The 21,778-nt window shown below is 45.2% G+C and overlaps 1 protein-coding gene across 1 annotated transcript in view; it reads right to left on the bottom strand.

The window, feature by feature from the left end:
• Positions 1 to 227: 227 nt before the first annotated feature.
• LOC149431406 (legumain-like) overlaps positions 228 to 21,778 on the bottom strand; it is a 38,637-nt gene continuing 17,086 nt past the window's right edge. The window contains exons 6-13 of the mRNA XM_089665632.1: positions 20,496 to 20,558; positions 17,539 to 17,605; positions 16,340 to 16,458; positions 13,588 to 13,677; positions 12,583 to 12,783; positions 8,550 to 8,720; positions 2,373 to 2,440; positions 228 to 270 (exon numbers count right to left, since the gene is read on the bottom strand). Coding sequence (XP_089521758.1) covers positions 228 to 270; positions 2,373 to 2,440; positions 8,550 to 8,720; positions 12,583 to 12,783; positions 13,588 to 13,677; positions 16,340 to 16,458; positions 17,539 to 17,605; positions 20,496 to 20,558 — 822 coding nt within the window. The remainder of the gene's footprint in view (positions 271 to 2,372; positions 2,441 to 8,549; positions 8,721 to 12,582; positions 12,784 to 13,587; positions 13,678 to 16,339; positions 16,459 to 17,538; positions 17,606 to 20,495; positions 20,559 to 21,778) is intronic.

The following is a 21,778-nucleotide window of genomic DNA, read 5'->3' as shown; positions in this document are numbered from 1 at the left end:
GGAGGACACACACTCCTCGCTTTGGTTGTACAGGTCAGGACCTTGCTCAAGCTTTGCAGGTCCAACGGCCAACACAATCTTCGATGGATTCGGCTTTGTAGGTGAAGGTTGGAGTTTGCATTGATCTGCGATTTGGTTTGAGGAAGAAGCTGCAGATGGGGCGACTCACAGAGAGGGTTAATCACCTGTATCCACCTCTACTGGAAGACCTCGTATTTCCAGCCGGGTCAGTGTAGACCGTTGCAGACATTATCCATGGCACGGGTGATCCTGTAAAACACAAAAATGGTGTCAGCGTGTCTCCAAAATACTCAGGCAAGGCAGGAGAAAATGGAAGTTGCTCACCAGGTTGGACCCACAACTGGTGGAAAGGGCTGGCAATCAAGTGCACAACAAAATATTCCAACGAGACCCTCCTTACCTGTTGGCAGAGGACTCTGCTTTGCGGAATCTGTGTCATGTGGTCCTATTCTACCCAATGAGAGCATCAACAGCACAACCTGAAGACATATTAGCGGAACTAGAGGTTTACTTGAGAGTAGGGATGCACAGATACTGTATCAATACCGAATATTTCACAAGTACTCATGGAAAATGCTCCCAATACCAGAAACGGATACTTTTTGTATTGACGCAAATCGCACCACAAAGAATAGCATGCGATTTCCCCACCGCTCCTGTGTGAAGAAAGGCTCATCGTAGCCCACACAACAAACACTTTACTCCTGCGCTAGGAAAGCACTCAGTAGACCCAATAGGAATGTTCTGGAATATGCACTGCTTGCTGCCCTCAACAGACCGGGGTGGTCCGAATATCGTCGTAGCCCACGTTCACACAGGAGCGGTGCAGGAAATCTTCCTGCATGGATCCCATGCTGAGTGGAGAGGGGACATGTGGAGATTTATGCCATGGAGGCAGATGCTCCGTATTCCCAGCTGTAGGAGGGGATGACATTTCGGGCTAGAGGTCTTTTGATTGGTCAGCACTGTCCATGCGACGTTGCTGACCAATTAGATGCCATCTAGCCCATACTGTCATCCCTGCAAGGAGAGGAGAAAGCAGCGGGGATTTCAAATCCCTGCCACTTTCTCTCCTGCAGCTGAGTATACAGAGCATCTGCCACCATGGTGTACATCCCCACATGCCCACGCTCCGCTGCGGGAAACCTCCCTACACGCTATGCCAAGCCTGCGTTATCACAAGATCAGTGGGGAAACTCCTGTCCAAAATCGCATGCTATTCTTTGCAGGGCAATTTGCGTCCCCATGTTATATTTATTGCAGATCAAACCACAAAGTATCGGTACTCATATCAGCAAGTACTTGACCAAAAGGTAATTGGTACTCACCCTCACCAAATTTAAAAAAAAAAAAAAAAAAAGGAGGCGGGTATCTGTGCTTCTCTACTTGAGAGTAGACATCATGCTCCCTGTGGTTCACTTAAAGCAGGAGTTTTTAAAGCATTTTGTCCCCCAGGGAACAAAGTACCTGTAGAATGTTGTCCCATCTTCCTATGTGTTCTCTAAGACTAGCTGGACAGCACCCCCCCTCCTCCCTCCATGGTCATCTGACAACGCAGCTAGCAGGAGATGGCCGTTTTGACAGGTGGTACTTCTCAAAGTACTTGCCCGCTTTCCTGGAACATTTCTGGCTCACAATCCCCCCTCCCCCTGCATTCCCGAGATGCTGGTCTTAGGCCAGTCCTTGGAGACAGAGAAGTGCCATCTGTCAAAGCCATCTCCTTGCTAGTTGTGTTGTCGGACGGCCATGGAGGGAGGAGGGGCGCCCTGTCTGACAGCAACACACCAGGAGCCTAGACATCACCTTACAAGGCAGAAGATTGTGTGCCGGGGACCCCCTTGTACTGGTTTGTAGATGGAAATTGGCATAAAGGAAAAAGGAGCACATGGGCAGAGCAAACATGTCAGAGCGGCTACCTTTGTGGCTTTTTTATCATAGGAGACACAGGGTGCGCCTTACATCAACTGCCGCCCCCTCAGAATGCCCCCTTACATCAACTGCCGCCCCCTCAGAATGCCCCCTTACATCAACTGCCGCCCCCTCAGAATGCCCCCTTACATCAACTGTCCCCATCAGGTCTCATGGATGTGTGAATTCACTCTCAGGGATCGGGGCACAACTAAAATCTAGGGGGCATAGCCCACCCCCCAGAACCCCCTTAGATCCGGGGCTGCTGAGGACCCCCTTGTACTAGTTTGTAGATTGCTCTGCCCATGTGCACCTTTATGCCAATTTCAAGCAGATCAGAGTGGCTGCCTTTGTTGCTTCCTTCAGAGGAGACGCAAGGTAGAGGACATGGACAGACATGGATGGCAATTCCCATTACTACAAGGAAAGGCCGGGATAGTTACCGGTCTAGTGGATATCCAGATTCACAGAGGTTCACCAACGTGTACAGCTGCCTCAGCGCGTATTCGTACTGCAATGACAAGTACACAGTCAGGTCTCATATCACCGCCAACACAAAACTAGGATCAATTTGTTGTACAATGAAAGCAATATCCGGGATATTAGATGTCTATACAGAGTGAGGTCTCCCAAAGGTTGGGATTTCCTGTAATTTTAATATAGGGGGTGGAGTAGATCTTCACATTCCCAAAACACTATCTTTCGGCTCTACCACTCCTCTGGAATATTAACAAATTATATATATATATTCCTGGTTTCCTCCCACACTCCAAATTCATGCTGGTAGGTTAATTGGCTACTGTCTAAATTGGCCCCTAGTATGTGTATGTATGAATGTGAGTTAGGGACCCCAGATTGTATGCTCCTCGGGCGTGGGGACTGATGTGAATGTAATATATATATATATATATATATATATATATATATATATATATATATATATATATATATATATATATATATATACACAGTTGCAAGAAAAAGTATGTGAACCCCTTGGGATTACGTGGAGTTTTGCATGAATTGGGCATAAAATGTGCTCTGAACGTCATCTAAGTCACAACAATAGAAGAACACAGTCTGCTGAACATAATACTACACAAACATTAGATGTTCCCATGGTTTAATTGCACATAACATGTAAACATTCACAGTGCAGGGAGGAAAAAGTATGTGAGTCCCTAGCTTAATGACTTCTCCCAGAGCTAATTGGAGCCAGGAGTGAGCCAACCTTGACTCCAATCAGTGTGATGATATTGGATGTGTTGCTGACAGCTGTCCTGCCCTTAAAAAACACACACCTGTTTTGGGTTTACTGGTTTCAAGAAGCACTCTCTGATGTGAACCATGCCTCGCAGAAAAGAGCTCTCAGAAGACCTATGATCAAGAATTGTTGACTTGCATGAAGCTGGAAAGGGTTACAAAAGTATCTCCAAAAGCCTTGATGTTCATGTGTCCACGGTAAGACGGACTGTCTACAAATGGAGAAAGTTTAGCACTGTTGCTACTCTCCCTAGGTATGGTCGTCCTGTAAAAATGACTGCAAGAGCACAGCGCAGAATGCTGCATGAGGTAAAGAAGAATACCAGAGTGTCAGCTAAAGACCTACAGAAATCTCTGGCACATGCTAACATTTTTGTTGACACATCTACAATAAGGAAAACATTAAACAAGAATGGAGTACATGGGAGGACACCACGGAGGAAGCCATTGCTGTCCAAAAAGAATATTGTAGCACGTTTGAAGTTTGCAAAAGAGCACCTGGATGTTCCACAGCACTACTGGCAAAATATACTGGACAGATGAAACCAAGATTGAGTTGTTTGGGAAGAACACACAACACTATGTGAGGAGAAAAAAAGGCACAGCACACCAACATCAAAACCTCATCCCCACTGTAAAACATGGCGGAGGGAGCATCATGGTTTGGGGCTGCTTTGCTGCCTCAGGGCCTGGACGGGTTGTTGTCATTGATGGGAAAATGAATTCCAGAGTTTATCAAGACATTTTGCAGGAAAACGTACGACCATCTGTCCGCCAACTGAAGCTCCGCAGAGGATGGGTGATGCAACAGGACAATGACCCAAAGCATACAAGTAATTCTTCAAAACAATGGCTGCCACAGCACAGAATACGCCTTCTGGAGTGGCCCAGTCAGAGTCCTGACCTCAACCCGATTGAAATGCTGTGGCATGACCTTAAGAGAGTGATTCACACCAGACATCCCAAGAATATTTCTACACTGAAACAATTTTGTGAAGAGGAGTGGTCCAAAATTACTCCAGATCGTTGTGCAGGTCTGATCTGCAACTACAGGAAACGTTTGGTTGAGGTTATTCCTGCCAAAGGAGGGTCAACCAGTTATTAAATCAAAGGTTCACATACTTTTTCCTCCCTGCACTGTGAATGTTTACATGTTATGTGCAATTAAACCATGGCAACATCTAATGTTTGTGTAGTATTATGTTCAGCAGACTGTGTTCTTCTATTGTTGTGACTTAGATGACGTTCAGAGCACATTTTATGCCCAATTCATGCAAAACTCCACGTAATCCCAAGGGGTTCACATACTTTTTCTTGCAACTGTATACACACATACATACATACAGTTGCAAGAAAAAGTATGTGAACCCCTTGGGATTACGTGGAGTTTTGCATGAATTGGGCATAAAATGTGCTCTGAACGTCATCTAAGACACAACAATAGAAGAACACAGTCTGCTGAACATAATACTACACAAACATTAGATGTTGCCATGGTTTAGTTGCACATAACATGTAAACATTCACAGTGCAGGAAGGAAAAAGTATGTGAACCTTTGGACTTAATAACTGGTTGACCCTCCTTTGGCAGCAATAACCTCAACCAAACGTTTCCTGTAGTTGCAGATCAGACCTGCACAACGATCTGGAGTCATTTTGGACCACTCCTCTTCACAAAACTGTTTCAGTGTAGCAATATTCTTGGGATGTCTGGTGTGAATCGCTCTCTTAAGGTCATGCCACAGCATTTCAATCAGGTTGAGGTCAGGACTCTGACTGGGCCACTCCAGAAGGCGTATTCTGTGCTGTTGCAGCCATTGTTTTGTTGAATTACTTGTATGCTTTGGGTCATTGTCCTGTTGCATCACCCATCCTCTGCGGAGCTTCAGTTGGCGGACAGATGGTCGTACGTTTTCCTGCAAAACTTCTTGATAAACTCTGGAATTCATTTTCCCATCAATGACAACAACCCGTCCAGGCCCGGAGGCAGCAAAGCAGCCCCAAACCATGATGCTCCCTCCGCCATGTTTCACAGTGGGGATGAGGTTTTGATGTTGGTGTGCTGTGCCTTTTTTTCTCCACACATAGTGTTGTGTGTTCTTCCCAAACAACTCAATCTTGGTTTCATCTGTCCACAGTATATTTTGCCAGTAGTGCTGTGGAACATCCAGGTGCTCTTTTGCAAACTTCAAACGTGCTGCAATATTCTTTTTGGACAGCAATGGCTTCCTCCGTGGTGTCCTCCCATGTACTCCATTCTTGTTTCATGTTTTCCTTATTGTAGATGTGTCAACAAAAATGTTAGCATGTGCCAGAGATTTCTGTAGGTCTTTAGCTGACACTCTGGGATTCTTCTTTACCTCATGCAGCATTCTGCGCTGTGCTCTTGCAGTCATTTTTACAGGACGACCATACCTAGGGAGAGTAGCAACAGTGCTAAACTTTCTCCATTTGTAGACAGTCCGTCTTACCGTGGACACATGAACATCAAGGCTTTTGGAGATACTTTTGTAACCCTTTCCAGCTTCACGCAAGTCAACAATTCTTGATCGCAGGTCTTCTGAGAGCTCTTTTCTGCGAGGCATGGTTCACATCAGACAGTGCTTCTTGAAACCAGTAAACCCAAAACAGGTGTGTGTTTTTTAAGGGCAGGAGAGCTGTCAGCAACACATCCAATATCATCACACTGATTGGAGTCAAGGTTGGCTCACTCCTGGCTCCAATTAGCTCTGGGAGAAGTCATTAAGCTAGGGCCTCACATACTTTTTCCTCCCTGCACTGTGAATGTTTACATGTTATGTGCAATTAAACCATGGCAACATCTAATGTTTGTGTAGTATTATGTTCAGCAGACTGTGCTCTTCTATTGTTGTGACTTAGATGACGTTCAGAGCACATTTTATGCCCAATTCATGCAAAACTCCACGTAATCCCAAGGGGTTCACATACTTTTCTTGCAACTGTATTTATTTATTACACTACACACACACACACACACACTTTTTATTATACAGGATTTATGGCGCCAACAGTTTGCTCAGCGCTTTACAATATAAAGGGAGACAATACAGCAACAATACAGTTCAATAAAAGAGGGTTAGGAGGGCCCTGGTCCTGGGAGCTTACAATCTAAGAGGGAGAGGCCGGTGGTACAAAAAGGTAGTAACTGTGGGGGATGGAGTGGTTGGAGGAATAGAAGATTATGTTATTAGCTGAAGGCGGGATAGGCTTCCCTGAAGAGAGAGGCTTTCAGAGATAGATTGGGGTAGAGAGTTTCAGAGGATGGAGGAGGCTCTAGAGAAGTCCTGGAGACTAGTATGGGAGGAGACAAAACCCGCTTTAAGCAAAGAGCGGTGAAAGCAGAAAGCCTGCTCTACTCTAAGCTGAGGAAATAAAACAGATCCTGTTCCATTAGGCCTGATCAGCTCCCTGTTCTATGCTGAGTCTGTGTGCTAGAGCTACATGCTCCAATCCCTCTGCCCATCTCTGCCTCCCTCTCAGCTGAGATGAGGAGAAGAGGGCTATGCAGGCTCTGCTCATGTAGTGTAATGCACGAGCAGAGAAGGAGGTGAGCCGTCTGCTGACCAAGTCTGACCTGGCAGAGATCTATAATGGAAACTGCCCCAATCTCCTAGTTTATTAGGTACAAAACCCCACACCATGGGATGGATGGCAGAGACGGATCAGAAACAGATCTATCTGCTGTGATAAAGCAAGGCACAACATTGGGCTAGTTATTACATCAGAATGGAGCAGGAGGCTTCGGTAAATTCCCCGCAGAGAGCGAACACACCACACATGAAGAATGCTTCCACTATAAAGTATACAAGCACTAATATACAATAGGACATATTTGGATATTTGCACCCATCACATCAAACATAAAAAGGTATTTGATACATCGTTATTTCCAATCTATATCCAACAAGAATCCATGGATGTAGATCGGCAGAGCACCATTTGGCCATACAGCAGCTGATGTGGGGGTGTAGAACCGATGAGCCGCTCTCTATGAATTAACATTTTTATATTTTACTCTAAATTCAAAATATTTCATAAACTGGTGAAGAGGGGGAAAAAAAAAAAAAAAAGTGACAAACATGATTTTTCTTTCGAAGAATGAGACCCTGTGACACCCCTAGGAGAAGCAGCAGATTGAGACTGATATTGGGAAGGCTTAGGACTTACCAGGGGGTTGTAAGTCCTAAGCCTTACAACCCCTCTGATGATGTGCCTGTAGCACGAAAGGCCTTAGGAGGAGCTGTGCAGAGCGTGACGTCATTCCACCGCCGGAGCCACGAGGAGGCCCGGCGGTCATCACTATCAAGGGTCAGTACTGCTGCATATCTATGTTAATATATGATTTACATGCATACTGCCCTGTTACTGCCCTGTTACCTTTTTCAATAAAGCACTGATTTTTGGACATACTACACTATTTCTGGCATCTGTCTCTGGGGCTCCTATTGGAGCTTTCATTCCCACAGTGAAAACACTTTTGCCATCCTGAGAGGAGATTCCTTTACTACACCTGGCTGACCTTAAGGGGACCCCTGGACCTTATCAAAGAGTCTGTGATGACCCACCATGAGGGAGATGCCTGGCTGCCTAACCTCTGATGTTCCCATTGCCTGTGATGCATAATCACACATGCGCATATCCTATGCGTTTCCGGTGAGTGCGCATTTCTACTATTTTGACAGAGTGGAGGCCGTGGGAATTCGCATCCATGCAGTGATTTACTGCAGATACCTACACATTGACTTTTTTACTTGGTTAAGCACTCACTGTGGTTACTTACTTATTGTCTTCCTCACCTGGTTAAGCGCTGCACTTTATTGTTTTATAGTTATTACATCAGAATGGAGCAGGAGGCTTCGGTAAATTCCCCGCAGAGAGCGAACACACCACACATGAAGAATGCTTCCACTATAAAGTATACAAGCACTAATATACAATAGGACATATTTGGATATTTGCACCCATCACATCAAACATAAAAAGGTATTTGATACATTGTTATTTCCAATCTATATCCAACAAGAATCCATGGATGTAGATCGGCAGAGCACCATTTGGCCATACAGCAGCTGATGTTCATGAATACACATGGAGTCAGGATAGAACGATGAGGAAGAACCCAAAGGTTTGGGGGTGTAGAACCGATGAGCCGCTCTCTATGAATTAACATTTTTATATTTTACTCTAAATTCAAAATATTTCATAAACTGGTGAAGAGGGGGAAAAAAAAAAAAAAAAAGTGACAAACATGATTTTTCTTTCGAAGAATGAGACCCTGTGACACCCCTAGGAGAAGCAGCAGATTGAGACTGATATTGGGAAGGCTTAGGACTTACCAGGGGGTTGTGCCAGTTGAAGCAATGCTTCTTGAAGTGCTCGACGGACGCACGGTAGCACGAGCGATCGTTAATATCCATCCGATCTGTGAAAATCTCTTCGGTCAGTTCATCAGATTCCGTCACCGCAGAAACAATCTTCTTCGTCGATACTTTGATCAAGGCATTGGCCTGGAGGGAAGACGAGGAGGGATGGATATGAAAGCCGGCTACGATATATTTGATATGAGGACCAGATGTGGAAGAATCAGAGGAGCTTAGAAGTACCAAAGTCAGTGACCACTCCCCTGTCTAGTGTGGTCAGTCAGCACAGACCCACCATATTGATTGGACAATGATGGGGCACCACTGTATTGATGACATCACCATTCTGGTCCAGCAAGTGTCCAGTGCTAGACTGACAGCACTGTTCAATCCTGTACAACCTGCCGGGCACAAGCAGGGGAATGCATGAAGCCAAAATGAACACAGATTTAGGTATTTATACTAACAGTATTTAAACCACTTCACCTCTTTAGGAGGTTTTACAGGGGTGTCAAACTGGCCCCTCTCCAGCTGTTGCAAAACTACAAGTCCCATCATGCCTCTGCCTTTGGGAGTCATGCCTGTAACCAGGGGCGGACTGACAACTCATGGGGCAATAGGTGATCATGGGGCCCATGTGTCCTTGCCCAAACTCAAAAAAAAAAAAAAAAAAAAAGAAGGTAACAGGGGCATCTCATGGGGCCCCCTACTGACCCTGGGCCCTCGGGCAGTGCCTGAGTTTCCAAATGGTCAGTCCGCCCCCGCTTGTAACTGTTAATCCTGCAATGCCTCATGGGACTTGTAGTTTGAGCTCAGTATTCTTTTACCCCTGGTTCACATCTATGCGGCCGTGCTTTGCGAGGACACAAGAACCCATTCATTTGAATGGGCTCCCGTGCCCCGTGACACAGAGAAGAAGTCCCTGCACTTCTTCTGAGAATGCAGCCCGTACGGGAACCTCGGTTCCCAGTACGGTTGCATTTTCCAGAACTAATAGGCACCCGTCCGTGTTCTTCTGGGCGGATGGTGCGGCTGCACGGATCCGCAGCGGCACCACCCGCACAGACGTGAACCTAGCATTACAGCCAGCCAATCATGTTTATGGTAGCACAATCTGTGCTTGATTAGCTGCACTGGAATGCAGAGGAGACAATGGGGGTCTAACAGAAGTCGGATGTCTCCATGAAGGGTACCTGTCACTGCCAATGCTAGCACATAGGGGACTGGTTAGCTGCTTTGTGATAGCAATAGTTACATATGAAAAAAAAACCAAAACAAACAAAAAAAAAACACCCCACAAACTCTCCCATACATACAGTGGGGATCGAAAGTTTGGGCACCCCAGCTAAAAATTTGTATTAATGTGCATAAAGAAGCCAAGGAAAGATGGAAAAATCTCCAAATGGCATCAAATTACAGATTAGACATTCTTATAATATGTCAACAAAAGTTATATTTTATTTCCATCATTTACACTTTCAAAATAACAGAAAACAAAAAAATGGTGTCTGCAAAAGTTTGGGCACCCTGCAGAATTTATAGCATGCACTGCCCCCTTTGCAAAGCTGAGACCTGGCAGTGTCATGGATTGTTCTCAATCATCATCTGGGAAGACCAGGTGATGTCAGTCTCAAAGGTTTTAAATGCCCCGACTCATCTGACCTTGCCCCAACAATCAGCACCATGGGTTCTTCTAAGCAGTTGTCTAGAAAACTGAAACTGAAAATAGTTCACGCTCACAAAGCTGGAGAAGGCTATAAGAAGATAGCAAAGCGTTTTCAGATGTCAATATCCTCTGTTCGGAATGTAATTAAGAAATGGCAGTCATCAGGAACAGTGGAAGTTAAAGCAAGATCTGGAAGACCAAGAAAAATATCAGACAGAACAGCTGGCAGGATTGTGAGAAAAACAATTCAAAACCCACGTTTGACTGCACGATCCCTCCAGAAAGATCTGGCAGACACTGGAGTTGTGGTCACTATTCCACTATAAAGAGATACTTGTACAAATATGGTCTTCATGGAAGAGTCATCAGAAGAAAACCTCTTCTACGTCCTCACCACAAAAATCATCGTTTGAACTTTGCAAATGAACATATAGACAAGCCTGATGCATTTTGGAAACAAGTTCTGTGGACCGATGAGGTTAAAATTGAACTTTTTGGCCGGAATGAGCAAAGGTACGTTTGGAGAAGAAGGGACACAGAATTGAATGAAAAGAACCTCTGTCCAACTGTTAAGCATGGGGTTGGATCAATCATGCTTTGGGGTTGTGTTGCAGCCAGTGGCACAGGGAACATCTCACGAGTAGAAGGAAAAATGGATTCAATAAAATGTCAGCAAATTTTGGATGGTAACTTGATGCCATCTGTGAAAAAGCTGAAGTTAAAGAGAGGATGGCTTCTACAAATGGATAATGATCCTAAACACACCTCAAAATCCATGGGGGATTACATCAAGAGGCGTAAACTGAAGGTTTTGCCATGGCCTTCACAATCTCCTGACCTCAACATCATTGAAAATCTATGGATAGACCTTAAAAGAGCCGTGCGTGACAGACAGCCCAGAAATCTCAAAGAACTGGAAGACTTTTGTAAGGAAGAATGGGCAAAGATACCTCAAACAAGAATTGAAAGACTCTTGGCTGGCTACAAAAAGCGTTTACAAGCTGTGATACTTGCCAAAGGGGGCAGTACAAGATATTAACTCTGCAGGGTGCCCAAACTTTTGCAGACGCCATTTTTTTGTTTTCTGTTATTTTGAAAGTGTAAATGATGGAAATCAAATCTAACTTTTGTTGACATATTATAAGAATGTCTAATCTGTAATTTGATGCCTTTTGGAGATTTTTCCATCTTTCCTTGGCTTCTTTATGCACATTAATACAAATTTTTAGCTGGGGTGCCCAAACTTTCGATCCCCACTGTACCTGCATATGCAATTGCACACATAGGTCATGGGTTCCACGTGTGTATGTAAACAGCAATTGCACCACACGGGAGGTATGGCCATACATACCAGAGTGAGAGCAATAATTCTTAAGGCCATCATTCATAATTAACTTTACACTGATGACCTGTAAAGGCTTTTAAAGCATCACATTTTGAATCTTGAAATGTTGGGTATCTATTGACTCGTTGCAACCCAATCTTATATTTTACAAAATATTGTATTTGCGTGCACTAAAATTCATTTTAATGTAGGGCTTGACAAATCCCAGGTGTTAGGTTGCCATGGTGGCTAGAAATTGTGTCCATTGTAACTTTAATGCAAAAACTCCTCCCATAGACTTCAATGCAGAAATGCCTCCCATTGACTTCAAGGCAAACATTATTATTATACAGTATTTATATAGCACTAAAAGGTTTGCTCAGCGCTGTACATTATAGTGGGGGACAGAACATGAGACAATACAGTAACAAAACACGAGGGGTTCGAGGGCCCTGCTCTTTCGAGCTTACAATCTAGGAGATGTCATCATTTATAATCAACTTTACACTGATAACCTGTAAAAGGCTTTGAAGAAAAATTTTTTTATATTATATATATATATATATATATATATATATATATATATATATATATATATATATATACATACATACACATACATACATATACACACATATACACACATACATACATACACGTATATAATAAAAATCTTGACATGTTGGGCATCTATTTACTTGCAACCCAATCTGATACATTTCATGGGATAAATTCGTATTCCATTGTGTTTGTGTGCACTAAAATTCCTTTCAATGTATTTGTTCCTGCATCTGATAAATGGCTTTGCAAATATCTTGTGACATAAAAAGCTGCAGTACCCACCATCTGATTTCAGAAAATATACAAATGTTTGGCGGTTCTGATTAAGTTTCTAGCAAAAATGCTGATTTAAACATACAATTGTTCATGGTCTTGTATCTCTGCGGGTTAGAGATAAAATGGAAATTAAAAACGCTTCTATACTTGATGTTTTTTTATCGGTGGCCGGGGCCCCTCACCTCCTGTAGGGCCTTTATCCTGCTCAGTACATCCCGGGCCTCGGCAGCATCATTGGTAGCCAGTAACTGCCTCTTGAGGATGGCCATGGGCACCTCTGGGCTGGGGGTCAGGTCCAGATGGTGTATGGGCTCCAGGGTCATGCGGGGGTCCGCCGTTTTAGCGCCACCCTGGAACTGGTTCACCTTCATCTTGGAAATCGTCTGGATTAGGAAAAGCAATAAGATACAAAATATGAACAGAGATCCATTGGGTTGATAGGCTAAATCTTCCCCATTTAGGAGATATAACATTTCTGACCCGACCAACTACTTAAAAGTGAAAACGACAACAAATATATAATACATACAGTAAATCTTTGCAATATTGCCCCTTTAAACTTCATCTTTCAGCCTTTCCTGCTGGACTACAGAACTCCACCCGATAAGAACTGCCTGGAACAGTGGAAGTCCACTTTTTTGATATCGTGGGCCTCAGGTGCGGTCCCTGACATGACCAAAGGGAAGCACATAAATGTGTGATTATTCAGTCTTGGAGACAGCCGGCACCCTACGGGAGAGATGGCCGCCGGCACCCTACGGGAGAGATGGCCGCCGGCACCCTACGGGAGAGATGGCCGCCGGCACCCTACGGGAGAGATGGCCGCCGGCACCCTACGGGAGAGATGGCCGCCGGCTGCCGGCACCCTACGGGAGAGATGGGCACAGGCACCCTGGATACTTGCTGAAATAAAATCTTACTGAACGCATTATCTACAACCAATCAGCAGAATTAAACATTTGTATTGAGCTACAAAACACAAGCACTGTGCAGCCTAAGGAGGAAGCAGAACCTGCCCATGTAAGTGGATGGCATTGGCTGTATACTTTGTACAAGATGGCAAAGTAACGTTGTTAAAACATTCATTAAAGAGAAATCCCGGAAGAGATTTCTGCAGATGGCTACAATGTACTGACAGTGCGCACGTCTATACAGCTCCACCCAACACTGAATCCGCCGTCACTCACCCGGTTCCCGTACTGCATCACATGACTTTTATTGGTTCGTTTCTTGACAAGTAAATACTGTTTATGCAGCGTCTCCTCCCACAGATCCTCCTAGAAGACGATTAGAATATCTCATGTGAAGTCATGGAACAGGAAACACTCACATTTATAGAAAACAATGCATTGCGTCATCGCCAATCAAAAAACGGCGGCCATTCACCAAAAATGACACTTTTATTTAGGGTTCAGATGACAGCAATGGGCTTTCCTTCTAATATTCCTTCCGCATGCAGCGGGCGTAGTTACATGCGCAGAGGGCGTGGTCACACTGACTAGGGGCAACTCCTGTTGTGACAGCGTGTCTCATGCTCGAAGGCCATCATACTGAGCTGGGGGTGTGGTCACATGCGCAGAGGGCGTGGTCACAATGACTAGGGGCAACTCCTGTTGTGACAGCGCTTCTCCTGCTCGAAGGCAATCATACTGAGCTGTGGGTGTGGTTACACGTGCAGAGGGCGTGGTCACGTCGACTAGGGGCAACTCCTGTTGTGACAGTGCATCTGCACAAAAGGCAATCAAACTGTGCAGGGGGTGTGGTTACATGTGCAGGGGGTGTGGTTATATTCACTATGGACAACTCTTGTGACAGCACATCTCCTGCTCGATGGCCATCAAACTGAGCTGGGGGTGTGGTCACATGTGCAGGGGGTGTGGCCACAGTCATTAGGCGCAGCTGCTGTTGCGACAGCAAAGCTATTGCTGGGAACTGCAGTCTAAGTGAGCTGGGGGCGTGGTTACATGTGCAGGGGGCGTGTTTACATTCACCAAGCACAGCCTAGGAGCCTCCTGCTAGTAGCCACTGTCAAACTGAGTTACATAGTTAGTCTGGCTGAAAAAAGACAAAAAAGTCCATCCAGTTCAACCATATAAAAAAAAAAAAGTTATAGTTCTATACCCACAACTGATACAGAGGAAGGCAAAAAAGAAAAAACCCCAGTTGGGGGCGTGGTTACATTCACTAAGCACAGCCTAAGAGCCCCCTGCTAGGAGCCACTGTCAAACTGAGCTCAGGGCGTGGTTACATGTGCAGGAGGCGTGGTTACATTCACCAAACACAGCCTAGGAGCCTCCTGCTAGAAGCCACTGTTAATCAAATTGAGTTGGGGACGTGGTTACATTCACTATGCACAGCCTACAAGCCCCCTGCTAGGAGCCACTGTCAAACTGAGTTACATAGTTAGTCTGGCTGAAAAAAAAAAAAAAAAAAAAAAAAGAAGGATGGATGACAAAAGTCCATCCAGTTCAACCATAGAAAAAAAAAAAAAAAGTTATAGTCCTATACCCACAACTGATCCAGAGGAAGGCAAACCCCCCCCCCCCCCAGTTGGGGGCGTGGTTACATTCACTAAGCACAGCCTAAGAGCCCCCTGCTAGGAGCCACCGTCAAACTGAGCTGGGGGCGTGGTTCAGGGGCGGACTGACAACTCATGGGGCCCCCGGGCAATAGGGGGATCATGGGGCCGCTGTGTCCTTGCCCAAACTCAAAAAAGCCTATGAAAAAAAAAGGTACCAGGGGCATCTCATGGGGCCCCCTACTGACCCCGGGCCCTTGGGCAGTGCCAGAGTTTCCAAATGGTCAGTCCGCCCCTGGCATGGTTACATTCACTAAGCACAGCCTAAAAGCCTCCTGCTAGGAGCCACTGTCAATCAAACTGAGCTGAGGGCGTGGTTACATGTGCAGGGGGCGTAGTTACATTCACTAAGCGGAGCCTCCTGCTAGGAGCCATTGCCAAACTGAGCTGGGGGCGTGGTTACATGTGCTTGGGGCGTGGTTACATTCACTAAGCGGAGCCTCCTGCTAGGAGCCATTGCCAAACTGAGCTGGGGGCGTGGTTACATGTGCTTGGGGCGTGGTTACATTCACTAAGCGGAGCCTCCTGCTAGGAGCCATTGCCAAACTGAGCTGGGGGCGTGGTTACATGTGCTTGGGGCGTGGTTACATTCACTAAGCGGAGCCTCCTGCTAGGAGCCATTGCCAAACTGAGCTGGGGGCGTGGTTACATGTGCTTGGGGCGTGGTTACATTCACTAAGCGGAGCCTCCTGCTAGGAGCCATTGCCAAACTGAGCTGGGGGCGTGGTTACATGTGCTTGGGGCGTGGTTACATTCACTAAGCGGAGCCTCCTGCTAGGAGCCATTGCCAAACTGAGCTGGGGGCGTGGTTACATGTGCTTGGGGCGTGGTTACATTCACTAAGCGGAGCCTCCTGCTAGGAGCCATTGCCAAACTGAGCTGGGGGCGTGGTTACATGTGCTTGGGGCGTGGTTACATTCACTAAGCGGAGCCTCCTGCTAGGAGCCATTGCCAAACTGAGCTGGGGGCGTGGTTACATGTGCTTGGGGCGTGGTTACATTCACTAAGCACAGCCTATGAGCCTCTATCAATTAAATGGAGCTAAACTGGACTGTGGGAGGGCATGTCAGCCAAGCTGACCATAATCCTATTAGGGATGGCATTTTGCAGCTTTGATCAATAAACAATTATAAATTTAGGCAATTATTCTGCTACAGTTTATATACATTGTATCATTTATTCGGAAGTTCTGATCTTTATCAGATGGTCTTTAGCAACACGAGAGTTGACTGGCTGCCATTTGTCAGCTCATACAGGTCTTATGCCAGAAACCTGGTGAGCTCGCGGTGTAAATCAAGACATATTAATGTGTGCACAGAAAAAAAACAAAAAACAAAAAAACAAAAAAACGCAACACTCACCACATCGGAGTCCTCCATCCAGCTGACACTGTACAAATCACCGAGATACGTGTTTCGCTTCTCATCGTGATAACAGGCATAAGAGTACTCGTGAGGGTTGGCAGACGTGGTGGTGTAAACTGCAAAATATAAAACAAAGAAGTAAATATAAAACTAAAAAAGGATAAAGGGGATATCTGCTAGTTTTGGCGGGAATCCCTCCCACTTCCTGGGTTGTCTCCAAGACTGAAATCAAAAGAAATCTCCCCAATTAGGCTCCCAACAGCCAAGAAAAATTCTCACCTGGTGTTCAATCATGTCCGCATCCATTAACATCCATTTTTTGAACGGAAGAAAATCCTATTTTTTCTTCCGTTTGGAAAAAAAAAAATGAAAAAAAGATTCATTTTTTGTTGGAAAAAAACAAAAACAAAAAAAACAAAAAACACGTGACCGAAGTGATGAAACAAAAAAACAACAAAACAAAAAAACAGAACGCCAGAGTGCTAGGGGCCTAAGGCTAGGTTCACACCTATGCAAGTTGCATTTGAGCCATTTCTGCATTGTGTTTTGCGTTTGACACTTTTTTTCTCTTTCATTTAACATTTCTTGTTGCTAGGCACATTTAAAAGCGTAAAACACATAAAAACGCACTGCATGCTTTTTCTGCCGCATTTCCATTGAAGTCTATAGAACCAAAAACGCAACTTTTTGCATTAAAAACAGTTCCCAACCCCTTCCAAAAAATGCACCGGGTGAAAAACGCAGAGATCTTAACGCGTCCCATAGGAAATCATGTTAAATGGACTGTACTGTGTTTCTGCAAAACGCATGGGTGTGAACCTGATTTTGTGTTCCCGTAGTAGGAGTAGGACTAGTAAGGAGAGCGAATCAAGGGCTTAAATCCGCTAAATACTGTACATTCCAGGTGCCTCAAAGAGGTGTGCAATCCAACCAAACCCAGGAGCCTGTTCCCTGCCAGCATGCTGCAGAGCTGGACCCTTGCCTTCTATGTGGAAGCAGCGGTCTCTCTGTAGAGGTCTGACACACCCCCTTGTTGAGTCAAAGCCAGAGCTCTCCAATCAGCAGGGAGCATTTAATTGCTGACCGCCTTGGCAATTCTATATCTTCCTTACATACAAACAGTAATACCATTTGAAATTTATGTCGGTGAATTTGCCCTCACGGAGAAAACCGGCGCGGATCCTGGCCGCACTTACCGTCGATGTTGTTGGGTAGGTGATTCAGCATGGAGCCGGACTCACAGGCCTCGATGTACAGAACCATCTGGAAGAGAAATATTTCCATGTCACTCCAACAGGTTCTGCTACAGAAGACTCAGCACAGCGACACCATGGATGTCATTAAGCCCGGGTTCACATACATGCAGTGCGGTCTCATGTGATTCACACAGGAACCGCACTCCTATACAAATCACATGCGATTTATGTGCGGTGCGATCGGAGTTGTACATTTTGTATGGCTCTAATCGCACCACACCAAAAATGTGCAGGACCCTTTTTTGGGTCTGCATTAGAATCAGATCGCACGGGTATTCACACCTATGTGATCCGATTCTACACATCGCACTGCGTTTTGTGGACCGCTTTTGTGGTGTTGTGAACTTAACATACCCGCAGCTGTTCGCATGAACGGGGTGCGATTGCGGTGCTGGATTCGCAGCGGTTTTTGTATGAATGCAGCATATTGCATGTGATTTTTTTTGCGTGAATGCGGTCAGGGGTGGACTGACCATTCGAGCACTGCCCGAGGGCCCGGAGTCAGTAGGGGGCCCCATGAGATGCCCCTGGTACCTCTCATTGGCTTTTTTGGGTATGGGCGAGGACACAGGGGCCCCCATGATCCTCTATTGATCGGGGGCCCCATGAGTTGTCAGTTCGCCCCTGAATGCGGTATATCGCATGTGATTTTATTTTGCAAATGCGGTACGTCGCATTTGATTCGCACAGGAACAGCACTGCATTCCTGTGCAAATCACATGCGATTTGTGTGTGTGTGATTGCGGTATATCGCATGTGATTTGTGTGTGATTGCGGTATATCGCATGTGATTTGTGTGTGTGATTGCGGTATATCGCATGTGATTTGTGTGTGTGTGATTGCGGTATATCGCATGTGATTTGTGTGTGTGTGATTGCGGTATATCGCATGTGATTTGTGTGTGTGTGATTGCGGTATATCGCATGTGATTTGTGTGTGTGTGAGCAGTTTTTGTATGACTGCAGCATATCGCATGTGATTTTTTTTGCGTGAATGCGGTCAGGGGCAGACTGACCATTCGAACACTGCCCGAGGGCCCGGAGTCAGTAGGGGGCCCCATGAGATGCCCCTGGTACCTCTCATTGGCTTTTTTGGGTATGGGCGAGGACACAGGGGCCCCCATGATCCTCTATTGATCGGGGGCCCCATGAGTTGTCAGTTCGCCCCTGAATGCGGTATATCGCATGTGATTTTATTTTGCAAATGCGGTACGTCGCATTTGATTCGCACAGGAACAGCACTGCATTCCTGTGCAAATCACATGCGATTTGTGTGTGGTGTGATTGCGGTATATCGCATGTGATTTGTGTGTGTGATTGCGGTATATCGCATGTGATTTGTGTGTGTGATTGCGGTATATCGCATGTGATTTGTGTGTGTGATTGCGGTATATCGCATGTGATATTTGTGTGTGTGAATGCGGTATATCGCATGTGATTTGTGTGTGTGTGAATGCGGTATATCGCATGTGATTTGTGTGTGTGTGAATGCGGTATATCGCATGTGATTTATGGGTGTGTGATTGCGGTATATCGCATGTGATTTATGGGTGTGTGATTGCGGTATATCGCATGTGATTTATGGGTGTGTGATTGCGGTATATCGCATGTGATTTGTGTGTGTGTGAATGCGGTATATCGCATGTGATTTGTGTGTGTGTGAATGCGGTATATCGCATGTGATTTGTGTGTGTGTGAATGCGGTATATCGCATGTGATTTGTGTGTGTGTGAATGCGGTATATCGCATGTGATTTGGGTGTATGTGATTGCGGTATATCGCATGTGATTTGTGTGTATGTGATTGCGGTATATCGCATGTGATTTATGTGTGTGTGAATGCGGTATATCGCATGTGATTTGTGTGCGTGTGAATGCGGTATATCGCATGTGATTTGGGTGTATGTGATTGCGGTATATCGCATGTGATTTGTGTGTATGTGATTGCGGTATATCGCATGTGATTTATGTGTGTGTGAATGCGGTATATCGCATGTGATTTGCGTGCGTGTGAATGCGGTATATCGCATGTGATTTGTGTGCGTGTGAATGGGGTATATCGCATGTGATTTGTGTGTGGTGCGATTGCGGTATATCGCATGTGATTTGTGTGTGGTGTGATTGCGGTATATCGCATGTGATTTGTGTGTGGTGTGATTGCGGTATATCGCATGTGATTTGTGTGCGTGTGATTGCGGTATATCGCATGTGATTTATGGGTGTGTGATTGCGGTATATCGCATGTGATGTATGTGTGTGTGATTGCGGTATATCGCATGTGATTTATGTGTGTGTGATTGCGGTATATCGCATGTGATTTATGTGTGTGTGATTGCGGTATATCGCATGTGATGTATGTGTGTGTGATTGCGGTATATCGCATGTGATGTATGTGTGTGTGATTGCGGTATATCGCATGTGATTTATGGGTGTGTGATTGCGGTATATCGCATGCGATTTATGGGTGTGTGATTGCGGTATATCGCATGTGATTTATGTGTGTGTGAATGCGGTATATCGCATGTGATTTATGTGTGTGTGAATGCGGTATATCGCATGTGATTTATGTGTGTGTGAATGCGGTATATCGCATGTGATTTATGTGCGGTGCGATCGGAGTTGTACATTTTGTATGGCTCTAATCGCATCAAGAACATTTTTGGGTCCGCACTAGAATCGGATCTCATGGGTATTCACACCTATGGGATCCGCTTCTGCACATCGCACCGCGTTTTGGGGACCGCTTTCAGGGTGTTAACATACACCCGCAGCGGTTCGAATGAATGAGGTGCAATTCTGATGCAGCGCAGAATTCACATAGAAAACGATGCAAATTCCACACTGCATCAGCGTGAACCCGGGGCTACAGACACTTCCTGTGACACCAATGGGCACTTACCTTTTTGTACTTCTGGTTGTCATACATGTATTGAATGGTTTTGTTAAATTCCTCGACGTGGAGCTGCAATGGAGAACACAAGTCGCAGGATTACTACAACTACAACTAAAGAAACATTGTATGAATGATGTCAAAGAACTCTTCATAACAGTCGCAGCTGACCATACAATAGTAAAATATTGGTAGAATTTGGGTTTAAAGAACATCCTTTTATTTATTTATTTATAACTAATAATTGGTAGTGGGCGTTCGTTTCAAAGGAAATTAAAAAAGGAGCAGGATAGAATTTTTTTTCTCAGATCAATCAATGCAGGCCATACATGGGTCAAATTCCGAACGATTTTTCATCTGAAAATTGAAAACGTCGTTCGCTCAGTGATCCGATGGCGCCATCAATGATTTCGAAAATCGGCCAACCGAGTCATAAAGTTCACCCCATATAACAGCCGAAACTTCTGTTCCTTCCAGGTCGCGGCTCATGGCGCATATTCTTTTTGGAAAAACGATCGTACGATGTGACCATCATTGAGTCGAAAATCGGTAGTTTTTCACAAATTTTCCAACATGACTGATCACCGAAAAGGGGAGGAACCATGAAAACCGGCCGGTGCCATTGACCCCACTAACAGAGCAGAAATCAGCCGATTTTTAGGTCCGATTTTGGTACGAAAAAATCGGGCAAATTTTGACCCATGTATGGCCGGCATTACAGTATATGTTGTCTTTGTCTGGGAAAGTCCATTTGTTCCAAAACAGAATGCTAAAATCAAATGACATTTTGGAGGACTTCATTAACCACTTGCCGTCCGCCTGTTTATAAATGGCAGGACGGTGGCAGTCCAGGGGCGGGTTGCCATTCATAAACGGCACCCGCCATTTCTAGCTGCGTGCGCTCCCTGGGAGCGCGCACCACCGCGATCCGGTGCCCGCTGTGTCCTCCGGACACAGTGAAACACCGATCGTCAGACGGGACCTCTGTACGAGGTCCCGATCATGTGATCACTGATTGGCCAATCAGTGATCACATGCAAAGTAGTAAGCAAGATGTCACTTGTGACATCATTGCTTACTACGTGTGAAATCTGTGAATGATCACAGAGGTCACATGGTACAGGGCTATTCACAACAGCCTTGTACCATGTGACAAGCTGTGACCAATCACAGCTCACTCAGTACTTCTCAATGAGTGCAAGAATGCAGACAGAGAGAAAGAGAAATGATTGCTTTTACATCCTATATGGGTGTAAAAGCAATCAGTGTAAAAAAAAAAAAAAAAAAAAAAA

Source organism: Staurois parvus, unplaced genomic scaffold, assembly GCF_062004578.1.
Source record: "Staurois parvus isolate SC_StPar_1 unplaced genomic scaffold, SC_StPar_1.0 ptg002279l, whole genome shotgun sequence".
Taxonomy (NCBI): Eukaryota; Metazoa; Chordata; class Amphibia; order Anura; family Ranidae; genus Staurois; species Staurois parvus.
Note: the sequence above shows the minus strand (reverse complement) of the source record. Positions and strands in the feature narration are given on the sequence as shown.